The sequence below is a fragment of the Conger conger genome, chromosome 3, assembly GCF_963514075.1.
Source record: "Conger conger chromosome 3, fConCon1.1, whole genome shotgun sequence".
Taxonomy (NCBI): Eukaryota; Metazoa; Chordata; class Actinopteri; order Anguilliformes; family Congridae; genus Conger; species Conger conger.
The window spans coordinates 71,474,115-71,492,800 of NC_083762.1; the positions used below are offsets into that span (position 1 = coordinate 71,474,115).

General features: G+C 45.3%; 3 protein-coding genes and 2 long non-coding RNA genes across 6 annotated transcripts; 1 reads left to right on the forward strand and 4 right to left on the reverse strand.

Annotated features, from left to right (window-relative positions):
* Window positions 1-181: 181 nt before the first annotated feature.
* Window positions 182-1,367, reverse strand: LOC133124556 (uncharacterized). The gene is made up of 3 exons (XR_009708327.1): window positions 1,244-1,367; window positions 722-821; window positions 182-465 (listed from the first exon to the last, which is right to left on the reverse strand). It is a non-coding gene; the product is annotated as an uncharacterized LOC133124556 (long non-coding RNA).
* A 507-nt stretch (window positions 1,368-1,874) lies between these two features.
* LOC133124554 (uncharacterized) lies at window positions 1,875-4,012 on the reverse strand. The gene is made up of 4 exons (XR_009708326.1): window positions 3,446-4,012; window positions 2,742-2,865; window positions 2,511-2,596; window positions 1,875-2,120 (listed from the first exon to the last, which is right to left on the reverse strand). It is a non-coding gene; the product is annotated as an uncharacterized LOC133124554 (long non-coding RNA).
* Window positions 3,430-6,470, forward strand: ufsp1 (UFM1-specific peptidase 1 (non-functional)). Of its 2 annotated transcripts, none has more exons than XM_061235854.1 (3): window positions 3,430-3,716; window positions 4,991-5,051; window positions 5,413-6,470. In XM_061235854.1, exon 3 carries the CDS (start codon window positions 5,415-5,417, stop codon window positions 6,189-6,191), a length of 777 nt encoding a protein of 258 aa, XP_061091838.1. In that variant the 5' UTR covers window positions 3,430-3,716; window positions 4,991-5,051; window positions 5,413-5,414; the 3' UTR covers window positions 6,192-6,470. The 2 variants fall into 2 exon arrangements, with proteins under 2 accessions (XP_061091838.1, XP_061091837.1); XM_061235853.1 differs by lacking the exon at window positions 3,430-3,716 and adding an exon at window positions 3,808-4,469.
* A 2,406-nt stretch (window positions 6,471-8,876) lies between these two features.
* si:dkey-85k7.10 (endonuclease domain-containing 1 protein) lies at window positions 8,877-10,880 on the reverse strand. Its single transcript, XM_061233596.1, has 2 exons — window positions 10,444-10,880; window positions 8,877-9,456 (listed from the first exon to the last, which is right to left on the reverse strand). Exons 1-2 carry the CDS (start codon window positions 10,747-10,749, stop codon window positions 8,878-8,880), a joined length of 885 nt encoding a protein of 294 aa, XP_061089580.1. The 5' UTR covers window positions 10,750-10,880; the 3' UTR covers window position 8,877.
* A 2,570-nt stretch (window positions 10,881-13,450) lies between these two features.
* LOC133125267 (endonuclease domain-containing 1 protein-like) lies at window positions 13,451-15,862 on the reverse strand. Its single transcript, XM_061237056.1, has 2 exons — window positions 15,327-15,862; window positions 13,451-14,553 (listed from the first exon to the last, which is right to left on the reverse strand). Exons 1-2 carry the CDS (start codon window positions 15,618-15,620, stop codon window positions 13,963-13,965), a joined length of 885 nt encoding a protein of 294 aa, XP_061093040.1. The 5' UTR covers window positions 15,621-15,862; the 3' UTR covers window positions 13,451-13,962.
* Window positions 15,863-18,686: the final 2,824 nt, after the last annotated feature.

Here is an 18,686-nt window from a genome sequence, read left to right on the forward strand (position 1 = left end):
GTCGCTCCAACATTGTGTTGCTCCAATAGCAACACAACGTACAAACACGCAAACAAGAACGTCCATTTGACAAGGCTGACACCACTGGAAGCTCACGCCAAAGGATGTAACGTCCAGGAAATCGCCCACACCGGAGACTTCTACAATACGTTTAATGGTTTTTAGCGATTCACGACAGCTTCAAGACATGGATCGACCCGAGTCTTCACACTTCTCGCTCGTATACCAGGGTGTGAAGGGCCTGTTGAAGGAGGCTGGCCTCACACACAGATTGTGAACGAGTGGCGGTTCCCACCGGAGGCAGTGCACCTCACACGGGCGCACAGCAGCAGTGTTTCCCAGGGGAGGGCGGGGCGTGTGCACTCTGCTCCAGCCTCACTGGGCGCAGGGGTTACTAATCACTGACTGACAGGAAGCCCGTCCAATCAGAGCGTGGCAGCGCTTGGAGTGGACCCACACTGGTGTCTGTTGAGAGAGGGTAGGGTGATGGGGATGGATTTGTATCAATCCACTCTTCGCTGTAACACTGACGTGGACAAGCCCCTACCAACCCAGCCTACAAAAACGAGAAGTTTCTAAATTTGCATTCCCTCAGTTACTGCTGCCCCCTAGTGGTACATCTTTGGCATATTTTCACATTCGCAAACTTCAGCTCTCAGTTTTGCCTTACCAAATCCTTAGCGCTTGTTCTTTGTTATCAAACCCGCCATTATCTAGGTACCTGATGGCGAGGGCGCTCCTGGTGCAGGGTCGGGCTTGACTGGCGTCCAGCTGGAGCAGTCCCTGGACACGCGGCTCCGTCCCCATCCACTGAGCGCCAGCTACACGCCAACATCAATCTCACACATCCATCTGTGCAGCGCTGATCCAACTCCAGCTCTTTATCTGACCCTTTCTGTTCTCATAATGTCTTACATACTCAAGCGAGACCACCTTTCAGCTGCCTATTGTGTAGTATGAAACATGCTCCAAAACTGAATTAGTTCATCATCACAATAATAATATATTATTATAACATTATTGGTAGTAGCAGTACTAGTCGTAGTATTATAGATACTAGTAATAAAAGTGGTATTCCAAAAAAGGCTGGGCAGCAGTGTGATGAAGTTGATCAGATTTTACCAACCATATGCATATACACTTAGTGACCACTTTATTAGGTTACTTTACAATTTCCCCCCTACCACATCTTCAGCCAATCAATGAAGAGTCCCAGTGATGACATCACCACCAGCGTGCTGACCTGTGAGAGTCGAGGTGGAAGGAGCAGGCCTTGCTCTGGGGGTCGGGGTGACTCTGCTCCAACGCTGCTCGCAGGTGACAACCTGCTGCACAGGCAGAGCCAAGGACCCAGAGAGAGCACAGGCGTTTAGGAGTGGGAACGGCCTAGCACGATGCTCCCTCCTAGTGGGGTGCACCAACCTGCCTCCACCCTCATACCCCACGCACCAGGCTCACCCTTCACGTTTCACCCAATCCCAGCGGTGCCCTTTTACAGTGTGTGGTCGCCCTATAACGGTGGGTTAAATATAAACATAAATGTAACACCATAGTGATCCACGTCAAACTAACTTTGCGACGGCAAACGTGGGAGTAAGCCGAAACCACCTGCTCTCCAGAATTCCCAAGGAAGAGGGGCCTCCGGACGGGAAGAATTGGGAAAAAGCCGGAAAATCTGCTGTCAGTCAGACACCTGCAAAAACAAGCCATGAAGTAAACATGCAAAACATATATATATATATATATATATATATATATATATATATATATCTCATTTTGCAATGCTTTTAATATGTGTAGGTATGTTTTCCTTCTTTTTATTTTGTGCAATAAAGGAGACCAAAATAAATAAAGTCTCTCTCTCTCTCACTATTGCACAATGGGCGTGTTTCTTACAGAGCTTCTGTACCTCACACGCAGGCACACACACTGTTGACCTGATGCGGTCACCCTCAGTGTCGGGCAGTCAGCAGGTCTCACCCGTGGTTAGCGATGATGTCGTAGCTGGGCTCAGACAGAGGGTCTGAGCTGAGTGTGGTGACACAGCGGTCCACATAGACCCGCAGCGGCAGGTGACTTTGCCCATCCACAGCCGCCTCCAGACTCACAGGCTCCCCCTGCTGGAAGACAGTGGCATTTCTGGGACCACTCCAGTCTCCGAGGAGACGATACATCAGGTCAGTGTAAACTCTTTTTAAATATTACAGGTATTTTCAATATAAGTTTTAAAGAAACTGACACATGTGAAATACCCTCAACCCCTCCCCATACATCCTTTCACACCACCCAACCTTCTACAGAACCTTCTGGATTCACCTCTGTCCCAGGCGTCATTTTCTCCCAGGTAATTACCTGAACAATTAGTGCAACCGATTGGCCAGATGGTCTTCACACCTGACTCCTCGGTAAAGGGGGGGTGGAAAACCAGCAGTTCTCGGGCCTCGAGGACCTCAATTTGAGTGACAGGACACTACACCCATGAACTCCCCGCTCTTCCATCAGCATCTCACCCTTCATGACCGACCTGCCCCGACGACCGAGGAGGTGACGGATTTCCAGGTGAGGCGCACGGTCTCCCCTGCTCCTTCTCTGCCACCTGACAGACAGACAGACAGACGCTTCAAACCCAAGACCACGCACAGGAGAGGCCACCCACAACAGTAATAATGAGTTCCTTATCAATCCGTATCAATCTTATTCCGTTCATAAACAGGAAGTGGGTAGCGGGGCTACTCGCCAACCTGCTGTGGCACTCAATGGGCAGCTCTGTCCTGGCCCCTCTGATGATCAGGTTACCGTGGAGATGAAGGTCGGCAGAGGGGAGAACACCAGCTTGTTGTGGTAAATCAGCCAATCGCTACTCACCTACACCAGGACGACACCCGTGTATGAACTTCTGCATGCATAAGCAGCGTTCTTCAATCAGGACCATTATTACCGTTTATGCAAAATCACATTTGGCTCGACCAATTCAGGCCTATTCAAGCTGTTGCATAACTGCCGATTTGTATGTGAGATCAACTGTCAAGTGGTGTCTTGCATCTCCATCAAGTCATTTGTATGAGAATCATGTAGAAGAGCAGGAGACATATCCATGCTGATAAAAATATATTGTGATGTTAAAATGCTTTTCAAGATACATTCCCACACCCCTATTTACCCATAGGTTATCTTTAAATGTTGCATTAGGCCTGCCCATCAAATTTTGTTGGAGCAGCTATGTTAAATGAGAAGTTATGTACTCAGGCAAAGTCATTTGTGAATGTAGGCATAGATTGTAAAGTGATGTCTAATCCACAGCAGTATTTATAGAAAGTGAATTTTCTTGATTGAGCAATTCTTTAGAAACACTGGCTTACAATACATTGCGCAAGGTCTACGCGAATAAGCCCAAGCACAACTGTCAACATCAGAAATAGTGAGAAGAACAGAGTTATGAACGCACCCTATATTTGCCATCACAGTCGTGTAGTCCCGCCGTTATGACTACTTCCGAGGACGCAGAGTCCCCAGGGACTGGCGCACAGGTACCCGGCGAATTAGGACTATCGCCCAGCCGGAGCGAAGTGGAGGGGAATGCGAGGCCTCTTCCGAAACGTTCCTTATTCACGACGATTTGGACTTTCGTTTCCCCACATTTAACGGCCAGCCCAGCGCTTCCTTGCAATGCTTGGAATCTACTGCGGGGCGGATGGGTGATATGACATGATCTGGTGGTATGAATTTGAAGTTCTATTCGCAATGTGTTCCTTATTCCCATCGTGGACCTGCCCATCAATTGCCCCTGTTCTTCTGATCAGAGGCTACATACAGAAAAGCTAAAGCCAGCAATACCACTTGTAGCATCTTTAATGTTGGCATATTTAAACAAAGTTAAGTTAACTGTTACTGCAGTTAAGTAGACGATGGCTAAATGTGTTTAAATGTATGTTTGAGTGACTACATGGGACCACTACATTATGGGAAGTTTCTGAGATAGCCTACTGCACGGAAGATGTGGCGCCCTATTAGTGGGATTGATAACACGTTTGTAGACTACGTTTTTCATTACTTTATTTTTAATGCGCAGTTATTCATACAAAATAAAACGTCGCACGTAGTAATTTTATGCTCTCATCAAAGAACATAACGTTGATTTAATACTTGACACATATTCCCAGAAACGGTAGCAGGCTAGTTTGAATGTCTCCAAATGTTATAATTACAGTGCCAGACAGACGCAAAAGCGAAATAAATGAGTATCTTACATCCATTTTAGCTAAATCGGAACCCCCACATACATGTCGTTAGTTATAAAGTCAGTGGGGAAGAATTTTAACGACGGACAGCGTGAACACAAACCGGAGCGTGTATGTTTAGCGATAGTTTATTGTTGGCTTTGCTAAAACAAATGAAATCGTGTTACGATTATGAATAGGTATGATGAACGCAATCCAGCGTAAACCGAAAGTGCGGCAGAAAGGTGCTAGGTGAGAAATTAATCTATGATTTAATATAGATTTTTTACAAAGGATACGATACAACGAGGAAATACTGCCGGCTGTAACTAGAGATTGAGATAAATTCACCAAGCCCACATCGATTGATATTATTAGTTTTATGACATGCAATTTGAAAGATATGATGAAATAATAGCCCACTGCCAGCAATAACTGGGATGTAATATATAGACAACAGCTTAATAACTTTTTCCCCACAATGAAAACGCCTAACGTTATGTTACTAGGTCGGTTTAAAATATAGCCTATGACAGTTAATTTAACAATTCATTATCTACTGTGAGGGCCCGTGCTAATTCGTGACCACGTGACCTGAGAGCCACTCGACCACTGTTAGAACTCTGACTGTAGTAATTTGGTTGGGTCTCATTCGATCTCAGGATTCAAAAGTTTGTTTTATGGCTCCACCCAATATGGGGTCTGTGATGCCTCGTTTCACCACTATTCAATGCTGCCGCGATTTAATTTGATGTGTGGACCTTTATTTTCAGGACCCGTTGTCTGAGGTTTGTTGCAGGTCATAAAGAAGACTGGGAATTAAAGGTGAAATAGGTAAGATTATTGTGTTAAAATATTGTTAGAAGAGCATTGTTCATCCCTTCCTTTCATTGAAAAAAGCTCACTGCCATGTTGACTCGCCCTCTGCTTGTGTTTATAGTCCTTATATTCAGGTTTCAAAATATACAGTTGAAGGCCCGCCACTCTGTACCAAAACATTGTATAACTGTACAATAATTCGAGCTCATTGGTTGAAAATTGATTCTAATCGCCACACAGCCAATGGCGTTTTAACGTCAGTGCGTTTACAGAGAAGGGGAGAGGGATAAACAGTGCTGTGGCTTGAAGGTGTTTGTTGCTGCTATTCCTCTCTCGACCGTTAGAAGTCCGAAATGACCTATTGTACCTTTTAAAGAGATGTGCGATGCTGTGGAACAGAAGGACGCAGACAGTGAGAAGATCGACTGGGGAGAACGGGTGGAACAAACGCACGAGGGCGCAGAGACGGCCACAATCGGCAGCCGTGCTGCCGGGGGGCTGCTGCGGGATGCGCATGTCGGACTCTCGAACCCGGAGCCGGACATAACCGCATGCTCCCTCGTGGCCGGGGAGTATGTGTACTTCCACTACGGCTGTGACGGGCAGGATGATCGAGGCTGGGGCTGTGGGTACCGAACCCTGCAGACGATCTGTTCGTGGCTGCACCTGAACCGGCCGCATCTGAAGGCCCGTGAATCCCCACCCGGCCTTCGCGAAATACAGCAAGCCCTGGTCACCGTTGGGGACAAGCCCCCCTCGTTTCTGGGGTCCCGGGAATGGATAGGAACCTTTGAGGCCGCGTTGGTTCTGGACCAGCTCTACGACGTGCCGTGTAAGATCGTGCACGTGCGGAGGGGCGGGGCGGAGCTGGAGGACGTGGCGGACGAGCTTCACCGCCACTTCCAGGCGCAGGGGTCTCCCGTCATGATGGGCGGGGACAGGGACAACTCCTCCAAGGGCGTCCTGGGTGTGTGCACGAGTGCGCGAGGGAGCCACCTGCTGGTGATGGACCCGCACTACCACGGCCCCCCTTTGGACAGGGGGTCGGCGCAAGGACTGCGGTGGGTCTCGTGGAAAAGGGCGGGGTCCCTGGATCACTGCTCCTTCTACAACCTCTGCCTGCCTCAGACAGCAAGGAAAGGAGGAAACAAGTGAGAGGGAGAGTGTAAAGACAGAGAGGGGTGTTATGCGGCAGAGAAATCACTTTGCATCTGAAGGAAATTGTATTATTTCCCTGAAAAAAAGATACACCTTTATCTTGTGGATTAGTGAACACTTTGCATATAAGCCAAATTGTGATTCCATGGGGTCTTTCAAATAAATTGAGCCAATATAAAAAAATTAATATATAAATTAGATTTGTTTTGGACTGACTGGTCTGTTTACTATTGCCCTCTTATGTACTGTATTGATATTATGGGACACATGTCATAATCATGTAATGCCACTCTTAATGACCCGTCTGAAGGGTTGTCTTGTCTCCTGTTCTTATTGGCTCTCTTGCTTCCCCTTGTGTTCGATTTTGGAATGCTGCAGCTGCATTCTTTAACCATTTGAAGAGGAGGTTTTTGTTCAAAATTCAAAAGTCAGAATTGCATTGCTGCCAATTACCAGCTGTGATTGTTACATCAGCATCAGAATATTTGGTTAAGAACATTCTAATCACATATTTGAGACCTCACACCTTCAAGGGTTAATGCACTCAAGCAGGTATTCATCCATAACAATTGTAATGATTGCAGCATACAAATTAGAGTGAGACATTCTGTTTACCTTTGGTATTGGATTCATTATTGATGCAAGTTCACACCTTCAACTGCTTTGGCCCATAGTGCCAGGTCACATATTTGAACTTGACGCATTACAATTAACCTACTTGTTCAGAAGCTTTCTTCTTCTCTTGTAATCACTATGCAGAGGTCTCAGCCAATCACTGGGAGGACTGTGGTGATGTGGGGGTGAGAAGGAGGCGCTTTGTTACTACTGTACCTTCAAAGAAGGAATTAACTTTCGCAGGTCTGGTGAAATTAATTCTGCGTAAGTGGATTACCGAACGCGTAAGCCGCAAAATAAGGATGAAATAATGGATTTCTATTGCTATCAAGCAATTTATTCGAAATACCTATTTAAATCCTTTTTTTCCCTAAATGTGGAATGTGGAATTATGCTCCGGCTGTCTACTGCGTGTGTCACAACCAGTGCTGTAGATTCAGGAGAGGGTCAGACGACCAAAGCCCCCATGTTCTGTCACGTCAGGCTCACACAGACCTGAGCTAGAGGAAGACACTTCACCTGTAGCGATGCACCCCACCCACACATAAAACCCCCCTTTCCTGGTGATACCAGTACCTGTTAGTTGCCACAGCTGGCACTGGTACAGTCCAAATGTTATGACCTGACCAAGGGGTCTCATCTATGCACCAGAACAGTCACCAGCCCAGCAAATTGTTTATTTGGTAACACTAAACCATTGACAAATGCATTGTTATTGTCAACTAAAAATAAGTCTATCCTACGGTCTGCTAATTATAAATATTAATGTAACGAATACATTTGTAGTTAAATACATTCATGAAATGTTAATTTCTTGCTTAATGTATCTACTTCATTAATGTTACATTAACTAAATTAGTTAATTCCAATTCATGTAATCTTATTTTTAATTGTGACCATTTATTTTATCTGGCTTTGCACATTGCCCTCCATGGTCAGGAACTCCTGCTGTTTTTCTATGCGAGTTTAGATAGAAAACTATCTAAAATGGCAGTTAGTGTGTATTTCTGTATTTTTCAGCCTTGTTCTGCAGTGTGGAGAATAATAATAATTTGGAACAGATAATTATTCCACTGTGTGAAATAGGATGTTCTAAGGTCTAAGTAAGGTGAAATGCTCACTGCTGGTTAGATTATTCTGCAGTGTATGAATGCACAGTACCAGTTTGTTTAAATTATGCAAAATTAACAGGTGGTTACAGTGACATGATAAAGGCTTTCAAAGGGTGATAGTATAAAATGAACCTTATAAAACTACCAGAATATTTTCATATTGATAGGAGTATATACTGTATTTGTATTTTTGAAATAGTGGTTTTTACCCACGTATTTAGGAGATTTTGCCATTTCTATAGCAGAGGTAGATAAGTGAATTCATGTATGTATATGTTATAGTGTGGTACTGCATGTCGACTGTCATTATGACTGATGAAAATTAGGAAAAAATTATGAAAATGCTTTGTATCGGACTTAGGAATGAAAGGCATCTGTTGCACAACAGATGTAGATCCACATAAGCTTTGAATGCAAAGCCTGACTACACAGTTAAATGTTCAGTATGAAATAGACTCTTACAGGTGTATATATGGTCCATATTAGACTTGAATTAATGCTGGACATTTTATTGTGAACGAACAGTGTCTGCTAACTATGTGTAGCACGTGAGTGAGATATTTTAAACAAATACAATTAAATACAGAGCAGCTCTGTATAATTTGACATGGGGAACCATATGTGTTTTTTATAAACCAATGAGCATGTATTTCCGAATTCTGATTTCAAATTAAAGAGTCCATTAAAGCAGACTTTAGACGTCAGTTTCTGTTTTAATTACAGAGAAGCCATGTCTGCACATGTAGTGAAGAGACAGAATCACTCATGAAAGATGCAGACATGATACCAGATATCCTGTAGAGGATTAAATATTACTCTATGGTAAATTAATATAGCCAAGTCCTCAATGAAGCATAACCCTCATGCAGTGTTTCAGTTGCCATTTGCTGGCGATTACGTGTACTGTAAACCCAAAAATATGATACTAAGGGAGCGCAGTTTTGACAAAGGGCACGTCAGGAGTCTGGGACACAGTCGTTATAAAAGATCTGGAAGTTTCTGTCTACGTCCATTCTTCCCTTCAGGAACTTCTCCAGGTTTTTGATGGGCACCTCCACCACGTGGTTGTTGACGTGGTCGTTGAGGGCGTAGGCCCCAAAGACGGGGAACTTGTAGCGGACCGTGTAGGGGGCGTTGTGGTCGAAGTCGGTGCAGCAGTAGGCGGTCCACATGTACTCTGGGATGGCCACGCGGTCCATGTTCTCCCGCCGGATCGTGTTCCCGGAGGTGGTGGTGCCGGTCACCACGTAGGCCGTGCCCCGGCAGAAGTTGTTGAGGGTCTTGCGCACCTCGTCCTCGTGGTCAGACCAGGGGCCCGTGTTGAAGGCGCGGATCTGCGGCACCACGTTGGTCAGGGTGTAGGTGGCGGCCTTGTCCAGCGGGTCGGCCTGGTGCTCGTCCGGGTTGAGGTGACCGCGCTCGTACTGGACCACGTCGGAGTAGTCCTCCAGGACCGCCTGCGTGTCCTCGAAGTTCATGTGCATGTGGCTCTGCGGGAAGGGCTCCATGTTGCTCCCTGCCTTCTCAGAGGCAAGCTAGAGAGGAGGAAAAAGAGAGGGAGTGGGGAGGCAGAGAGAGAAATTGAGGGTAAGGAGAGAGAGAGCGGGATAGAGTGAGTGAGAAAAAAGGAGGGAGAGGGGAAGAGAAGGAGCAGGAGAGAGATGGAGAAGGAGAGGGAGAGAGTGAGAGATGAAAAGAAGGAGGGAGAGGGGAAGAGAGGGAGCAGGAGAGAGAAATTGAGGGCAAGGGAAAGAGATGGAGAAGGAGAAGGATTGAGTGAGAGAAAGAAGGAGGGAGAGAGTGAGAGATGGGTGGATGAGGGAGAGAGAAAGGGAGATGTAGAGGGGGAGAGAGACTGGGGGGTGGACTTATTCAGGAGAGGACAGAAAGGCTTCCATATGTTTTCACTAGGGAGTGTGACCCAAATAAAGCTGTCATCTTCTGTCTCATTTGTGAGAACAAACTGCATAATTAACCATGCCATTTTCCACCAAATATTATCATGTGTCATAAAGTTCCTTTGAGGAATATGAGAATATAAAGCAAACAAATTATGTCAGTCCTCTGGATTTGCATAATATACGCTGGTAATTATCTACACCACCTGTAGGTCATGTGATATATCTGTTTCTCTCTCACTCTGCCTGTGAACTAAAAATAAACGACAGTATGTCTATAACATGTACTGTAGTCACTGCTACTCCTGCCTGTGGACTAAAAATAAACTACTGTATATCTATAACATGTACTGTAGTCACTGCTACTGCAGATAAAAAGACAAAGAATTCACTCTAACACTGACTTATTGCCACATGATATCATGGCTACCTGCTGTGACATACAAAAACGCTAATGCTAGAGTTCAGGTCCTGCCTGGAGGGGCAGCCTAGTCATTGGGGTGAGCCTGGTACTGGTCTGGGTTGAGCTGTCCACGGGTGGAGCTGAAGGCATTATCCTAGTCCTCAAGCATGGCCTGGGAATCCTCGAAGCCCAGCCCATTGGACAGACCCACAGAGACTTACCTGAGGTTCGTACATCCACGGGAAGTCCACCTGCTTTTCCCCGTCGGACTTCTTGAAGGTGTACGCGGAATAGACCGGAATGTGCTTGCGGGGGTCGTAGAGGGTGACGTAGCGGGGCTTGTCTTCGTAGCGCTGGCAGATCTTCTTCAGGCTGCTGGTGAAGTAGCCCCGGGGCGGGGTGCCCATGTACAGAGCGTCCTTGCACCTCTCCACGTGGTTGAAGTCCTGCACCACTGTAGCGTGGCCTGGACAAGCGCACCAGAGCGCCAACATCACCAGGACGCTCGAAAGCAGAGGGCGTCCCATACCGACAGAATGGTATACCTTTGCTTCCTTTCAGTATGACTTTCACTGTCTCCGTCTCTGTTTCTCCGTCTTTCTACTGTTTCTGAATATTGAATCAACCACTGAACCTACTGTCTCTCCCTCTCCCTCTCTCTCTCTCTACCTCTCTCTCTGTCTCTCCCCCTCTATCTGAACCACTCTCTCCACCTCTCTCTCTCTCTCTTTCTCTCTCAAGGAGAACAGAAGAGAATGACCCAGCTCTTTGGACCTGCTGTTGATGAATAGCGGTTTCCATATATGTAAATCAGTCGCCTGGCTTCGCCGCACACAGCACACGTCCAGGCCCGGCGCTTACAGAGCGAGACGAGGATGGGCTCAGGAACCGCTCTCATTGGACACGAGGTGCGGCATCATCCATCACCCCCTCTGTTGAAGTCATCGTACCAAAGATGATATGCCTGGCCAGTTTGTTCCAGGACAGGATTACACTGTTCCCCCGAGAACTGCAAGCAGACAGAGAAGCACAAAGGCACAGGGAGCTGTTTCTGAAAAGCTTACTCTGTCTAGCAGACCTGGGCCAAAATTGCTGTATTTGTGGAAACCAGCTCTTCCAAATGGTTATAGATATGCTTGACAAAAACTATATTGTATTCAAACATGGATTCTAGAAAAATGACAGAGTGAAATGTTACGTGATAAATCAGCTCTATTAAAAAGTACATTATGGTCCAGATTGGACTCATATATGTATTAATGTGCAAATATTATTTGAAAGAATGAATGCAAAAAAAATGCTAATATATTCAATTGTTCCCAAGGAGGTAATAAGTCTTGCAGTTACAGCATGATTGTTGAGCAGGATTCCAAATGGGGAGCAATCAGGTTAAGCACACACTTAAGCCCCTTTTCAATGCAGGATTAAAGTTAAGCAGCAGTGTGCTTCAATTCATCACAACTACTTCATAAACATTTTAATATTCATTTTTTTCCTGTAAATTATTATTTTCTGTGTATTCAACCTTTTGAAAAAGTGCTACTTTTTTTTCTGTGATTCTTTTTTTTGATTATTGTACTTACAAATGGTATTTCATTCATTTTACTTCTAGTTACTTTCAGATTCATTATTGAAGATATCTTCTCTTCACAAATAATATTTATGAGTGTATTTATCCCAGGGCTGGCGTATTGTGACATTGTCAGTTTGAAGCACTGTATCCAGTACCCAGCACCCTCTTCTTCTCCTTTGGATATGTTCACACGGTTTAAAATGGGGGTGACATTGGCTCAGGCAGTAAGAGCAGTCGCCTGGCAGTCGGAGGGTTGCCAGTTCGATTCCCACCTTGGGCATGTTGAAGTGTCCCTGAGCAACACTCAGGACCATTTACCATAAAATGAATGGTTCCAGTTCCAGTGAAAACAAACTGCTTAATTCCAGTTAAGCTGCTTCTGATACACAAGATAATTTATAATTAGAATTTCCTCTTTGCCAGCCATTCTGGCTTGACATTTTCGCCGGAATGCGGTCAGACTAATCTTTGAGCTACCTGCAAAATGAGATTACTGAGGAGGTCATTGAGGGTGGCATAGCGATGCAGTAAATGGCACTACCACCTGAGGTGCATGCGTGTTCTCCCTGTGTACATCTACATAAATGGTAAATGGTTGGCATTTATATAGCGCCTTTATCCAAAGCGCTGTACAATTGATGCTTCTCATTCACCCATTCATACACACATTCACGCACCGACGGCGATTGGCTGCCATGCAAGGTGCCGACCAGCTCATCAGGAGCATTTCGGGGTTCGGTGTCAGGCTAGACGTTCCACAGTCTAAAGACATGCAATAGGTTAGTTGGAGACTCGGAATTGCCGCAGGTATGAGTGTGTGAGTGAATGGTATGTAATGGCCCTGCAAGGGATTGGCGACCTGTCCAGGGTGTACTCCTGCCTCTCGCCCACTGCAATCTGGGATAGCACCCCCACCCCCACCCCAATTAAATCTCATCATCCAGCCTAAATAAAACTGACTTTACTTACCTGTTAATCTAAAATCATAGTTAAGCTCTTTATCTTCCTGAGAGTTTAATACGTGTACTAAATGCAATATTGCCCTTTTAAAAGTTATTCTTTGAAGAATGATAACCATACTTGAGCTTCAGCCACTTTCATTTATTGGAGTAGGAGGCAATTTGCTTGTAACATCATCTCTCTCTCTTTGACTGAAATGTAAAGTACCCAGAATGCTCTCTGACCTATCCACCAATCAGGCACTCTGCATGTAAAAGATCAGGTTGGAACTTGACCTGTGATATCACCTGCAGAGATAATGTATTGCACGGACATTATTGATGTATCCTTAGCCAGTAATTATTGCATGCTGTATTCAGTATTCAGTGACTTTGCGCATACAGTACACCTGTGCATGACAGACAACAGCAGCACCCCACTTCAGACCTGGGAAAAATACTTTACCTGACATGCTTTACTTTACCTGTAAAGTCCTGCAGATAATGAAAAGGTTTCACAGAAATGTGCTGCTGCAACATTACAATACATTTTAAAATGTAACCAAAGATCAAAGATACTTGACTCCACTCTTCAGTAGAGAATATGACATAATAAAAGCATGATTGAAGAACATGATCAGTTCAGTGTCATATGAATGTGCTTTATTTCCCCCAAAAAGGAAATAAATAAAAATACATCAATAAAAAAGGGACACATTCAGCGCAGCAATGTTTTTATTGATTTTCTGCAGAAACCCAAATGTATTCCTGATTAAACAACAAAGATTCTTGTTTTCATTACATTTTTACAGTCTTCTGGGAGTAATGAAAGATTCAGTTCCAAGGGGGAATGAAAACTAATGCAATAATTCTCAAAGTTATCTAGAAGTATTTTATTTGGCTGTAAAGCTATGACAGACTTGTGAAATAGATGTAACTGCAGTATACATGAATCTGGGTATAGTCTCTGTGAAAAATCCAGCTAAGACCAGCTGGGATTCTAAGTTGGTTTGAGATGGTATAAGCTGTGTGTTGGCTTGTCATACTTCTGGCTGGTCTCAGCTGGTCTGTGGCTGGTCAAAGCTGGTTAAGCTGGTTAAGCTGGTAAGGAAAGCTGGTGGTGAAACTGGTGGACTAGCTATACAGTATAGGTTGGTCAACTGGGGAACAGCTGGTTGACCAACTAAAAGTGTTGACCACCTTACGCTGGGGGTTTTGAAGGAAGTGAGCTATGGAAGAGCAGAGGGTGGAGGCACGCAGTCATCCACAAAGATCTGGAAGTTCTTGTCCACAAACGTGGATCCTTTGAGAAACTCCTCCAGCTTCTTGATCGATATCTCCAAGACCTGGTTGTTCTCCTTGTCATTGAGGCCATAGTAGGCATAGGCCGGGAATTTATAGCGCTCTTCGAAGGGTGCGTTGCGGTCGTAGCGGATGCAGCAGTAGGCCGACCACATGTAGGCGGGGACCGCCACGCGGTCGATGTTGTGGTGGCGGATCATGTGACCGGCGGTGGTGATCCCCGTGACGACGTAGGCGGTGCCTCGGCAGTAGTTGTTGAGGCGACGGCGGATGACGTGGTTCTGCTTCGTCCACGGCCCGATCTTGAACTCCCGGACCTGGGGCACCACGTTGGTCAGGGTGTAGGTGGCGGCCTTGTCACTGGGGTCGGCCTGGTGCTCGTCCGGGTTGAGTTGTCCGCGCTCGTATTTGAAGGCATTGTCGTAGTCCTCAAGCACGGCCTGGGAATCCTCGAAGTTGTGATGCAAGTAGCCGTGTGGAAACGGCTGCATCTCCCTGCCGTCTGACAATGTGGCCAGCTGTGGACCAGCGAAAGAGGAACATATCACTCAAAACTGAACTAAAATAAACACTACATTCACTTAGACAATGGAGGAGAGCGATCACCTGGAGGTGCTGTCAGTGAACAATGGTGTTAGACATGCATACCTGGATTCAAATACCGTTCTGCATTTCACTAAGCTTGGCTGATATATTGGAACAAATGATCCAAAGTGCAAACCCTGCCCATCTGCAGGCTTAAATGCCCCAGGCAAGATCAGTTGAGCACAGAAAAATATTTGAATCCAAAACAAATACTATCTGAACCCAGGTCTGCAGACATGGCTAACAACATTTCCAGACCAGCCCGCAACTATCACTAAAGCACCAATGTAAATGAACTGTGCCAACTTAGAGCCAAAATCCAGCATAGAAACATATGATATCCACCTATATACACTCCAGTTTACACGTTTCGAAAAAGTTCACCATTACACATTTGTTTCAGAACCATCCCTGGTCCGCCATTAGCATCAATTCCGACAGCTCCTCTCCCCACCTCTTCTGTAATTATGCCGTTATCTGATTTTGACCAGATCTGTGTCAAATAATGGTTTTGGATTTAAATATATTCAACTCAGCCAAACAAGAGGACCAGAATGAGGGGACTGTACTTTTTGCGAGTATTTCACAGGTTCCAATGCACCACACAAGCTCAGTAAAGCATAGAAAAGTATTTGAAACCAAAACAGCTACTTATTTGACCCAGGTCTGGTTTTGACAAACTGTGAATCCGGTGACCCTGCGCTACCTGCGGCTCGTACATCCAGGGAATGTCGGCCTGCTTCCCTCCGTCGGAGCGCTTGAAGGTGTAGGCGGAGTAGATGGGGACGTGGTCCGCGGTGTCGTAGAGCGTGAGGTAGCGGGGCTGTCCGCCGTAGCGCTGGCAGATCCTCCTGAGGGACCGGGCCTCCAGGCCCAGCGGCGGGGTGCCCATGTACAGGAACGGCCTGCAGTCCGCCGAGAACTCGCTCTCCACGCTCGCCCGCGCCACTTCCACCGCAACGCCCGCCAGGAGGAGGGCCCAGGCCCGCGACCACGTCATGAAGAAGGACACCGAGTGGGCAGAGGAGAGGACAGGAGAAGAGAGAGCTGTGGAGGAGAGAGGGAGAGGAAACGGAGAAATAGAGAGGCAGATGCAGGAGGGAGAATCTAACCTGGTACCGTTCTGGAGGACTCGACGATGTACTCCCACGCACCAATGAAGAAGAAGCACTAAGCCACAGCTGTGAACGGAGGAGAAATGTGCAGGGGAGAGGGAGAGGGAGAGACACTCGAGCGCGTCTGTATGGCTGTCAGACTCCTCTCTGTCCCGCAGCGAGCAGGGTGAGCTGCAGTAAGTGGAGATAAGGACACGGCAGCTGGGCTCTCTAATCTGAGTCATGTATGCAAAGCCAAGCATACGCCTGGCACACTGCGCTTCCTGAAATGGAATGGAACCACCAACCGGAGCTAGGCTGCAGCAGTTAGGAGCTGAGAGGAACGATGGAAGCCAACTGTTACTGTAATATTCAAATTTCCTGCAGCTATATAGATATGTTTTAATAGTTTTGTTTCTTTAGATTTTGAACCTCAGTGTGTTCACCATTCTTCAGTGGACTCCTGTATGATTGGGAGGTTAGGAGACGTCATAGCTCTTGCAAGTCTCCTGCTGGCTGGGGTGGTCAGTAGGTCAGTAGGTCAGTATGGTTCAGACAGAGCAGACGGCTGAGGTAAGGCAGAGAAACTATGGTGGTTTACTCCTCCGGAGAGTGAGTGCTGCTCCTGTTCATCTCCAGGTGTGTAGTTATGATCTGAGAGGCTGACAAAGGAAAACACTTGCAAAAAACTGTTCAATTGAATTCCTTACTGCCTTTCAGACATTTCAGAATGTTGAATCTTTGATGCCATTCATTCATCCATCCATTCATCCATCCATCCATCCATTCATCCATCCATGGGGCCTGTTTCATAAAGCAGGATTACTGAGTTAGCTGGATGACTGCACTGGGTAGACCCTGGGGCCTGTTTCACAAAGCAGGATTACAGAGTTAGCTAGATGACTGCTCAAAGTAGAAACCAGAACAATCATAAAACTGGAGTATGGACTAATGCAGAAAGAGCTGTTCTGGCTTTTACTCCGTGCAGTTATCCAGCTAACTGAGGTCCCCTGCGATATGAAAACACGGCGGTGGGCATCTGAACGAGCAATTCCGCGCTTGATGACAACATCTTGAGAACAGACCTGCGCGATATTCTCTCTCTCCTGCCCACATAATAAAGCCATCAGCCATCTCAGATACCGGTGGGACAAAAGTCAGTAAATTTCAGACGCAATATCTATAATGCTCCTCTTGGTCGTATCTGAACTAATTTGATTGTGGCTTTGCCGTAATGCAGCCATATATAATGCAGGTCTATTGAAAGTGGTATCATAAAATATATAATATACACATATACACATTCTACAGTCCATGTTTCTCTATGTCTGTGACATAGATATAGGTTTGATGTGATGCAGTGCTCTATAAAACCGGCTTCTCATTTTGCACAGGATGCCGTTTTGGTCTAGGCATATACGCAAATGCATCTTGTTCGACTGCTGGGTTTAAAACTCATTTTAAAACGTTCAATATATCATCCCGGGGGGAAGTGTGCGAGTCTCTGCTAAGTTTCAGGCTTGCTCGGGACATGTAATCTCAACAGACCGATATTTTCTTCCCCAAACTGAGGGCAGAATTATTTCAGAGGGCCATTAGAGAGGTGACACTTTATGGGGCTGTGAAGTACCTCGGCTGATAGAATGCTCTTGCCAAAATTACAGGTTTGGAGTTGAGATAGCTTATCCCCAACTGTGTAATGAAACAACAAAAAACCCTCAGTCACATTTTGGCAACAACTGGGGTCTGCAATTTCAGCACAGCACTGGTGTTCTCGCCACGGTTACGGTTGTTTAAATTAGTCAGGGTTTCCCTGGATTACGACTGAAGTAGCTCCTACCAACAATATTGACCTTCTTGGAAAACTGAATCAGTCACACTTTACAATAATGTTCTTGAATTGGCATTGACTAATGTAGTTGTTAACATGAACTAATGATGGGCAAATACATCAATTAAGCATGAAATGTACTTTTCATTTGTTGATGCATTTGTTAACAACTAACAGATTGGTAACATAATATTATATAAGCAAACCATAGGATGAACTTACAGTATAACTAATTAACCATTAAGAAATACATTAACTGACTTTTTCATTCCAATATGAATGGGCAATAACTAATGTAGTTGTTAACATTAATTAATGATGAATACGTTAACCTAGCTCTACAGATTAACTCAGTAGTAGCTAGTTAAGAACTACATTCATTCAAGCTAATTAATTGAACCTTATTGTAAAGTGTTACCACTGGATCTTTACACTAACATTAATCTGCATTATTCCTGGACCAGTGTGAGGGGATAGAAGAGCCCAATCCCTCCCTGTGACTACATCCTCCCTCTGATTTATGAAATGGTGGGACAGTGAAAACAAATCAGCTGCTTCAGATGAAAAAGTACAAAGGACATTTCTGCTTACATGGATTTATTGTTCTCGGTTGCCTCAGACCATGAAACACAGTCGTAGAGTGAGATTCTGAGATAGAGAAAACATTCCATGACATCTCAACTGGAAATCCTGTTCGGTGCATGCTATAATGAGAGAATGGTTCCGCAAGACACTAAAACGGTCTGACTGTAACTAAAGTGAGACTGTAACTAAAACGGGTATATAAGAGACAGGCAAAGATGATTCTATAGGAGTAGTGGGGACAGTATCTTAAATCCTATAGTGTGCTAGGAGATAAATTGATGGCAAAATAATTATATTGGACACAGACTATTGAGGAAATGGTAAGAATAAGGCAATATTATGGTGGTTCTGTTGGGGCACAGCTTAGATGGCACTTTTGATAAGCAGCCTCTTTTCTTACGTCTATATTTGGGAAGTGCTGAACTGTGTTTAAACAACCAACATGAAACAACTGTCCAAAGGAAGAATATATACACTTGATGCATTACCGATACATAACCCACACAAATTCCTTCATAAGCACTACACAGTCACTACAAAAGCACTACATCCCTGG

Bases quoted from the DNA above. Each gene is read 5' to 3' on its own strand.
- LOC133125267 (XM_061237056.1), bottom strand. From the start codon at position 15,620: ATGACGTGGTCGCGGGCCTGGGCCCTCCTCCTGGCGGGCGTTGCGGTG. The intron at 14,554-15,326 runs GTAGCGCAGGGT...GCTGGTCCACAG, and splicing joins CCTGGATGTACGAGCCGCAG to CTGGCCACATTGTCAGACGG.
- si:dkey-85k7.10 (XM_061233596.1), bottom strand. From the start codon at position 10,749: ATGGGACGCCCTCTGCTTTCGAGCGTCCTGGTGATGTTGGCGCTCTGG. The intron at 9,457-10,443 runs GTAAGTCTCTGT...CCTCCTCTCTAG, and splicing joins CGTGGATGTACGAACCTCAG to CTTGCCTCTGAGAAGGCAGG.
- ufsp1 (XM_061235854.1), top strand. From the start codon at position 5,415: ATGTGCGATGCTGTGGAACAGAAGGACGCAGACAGTGAGAAGATCGAC.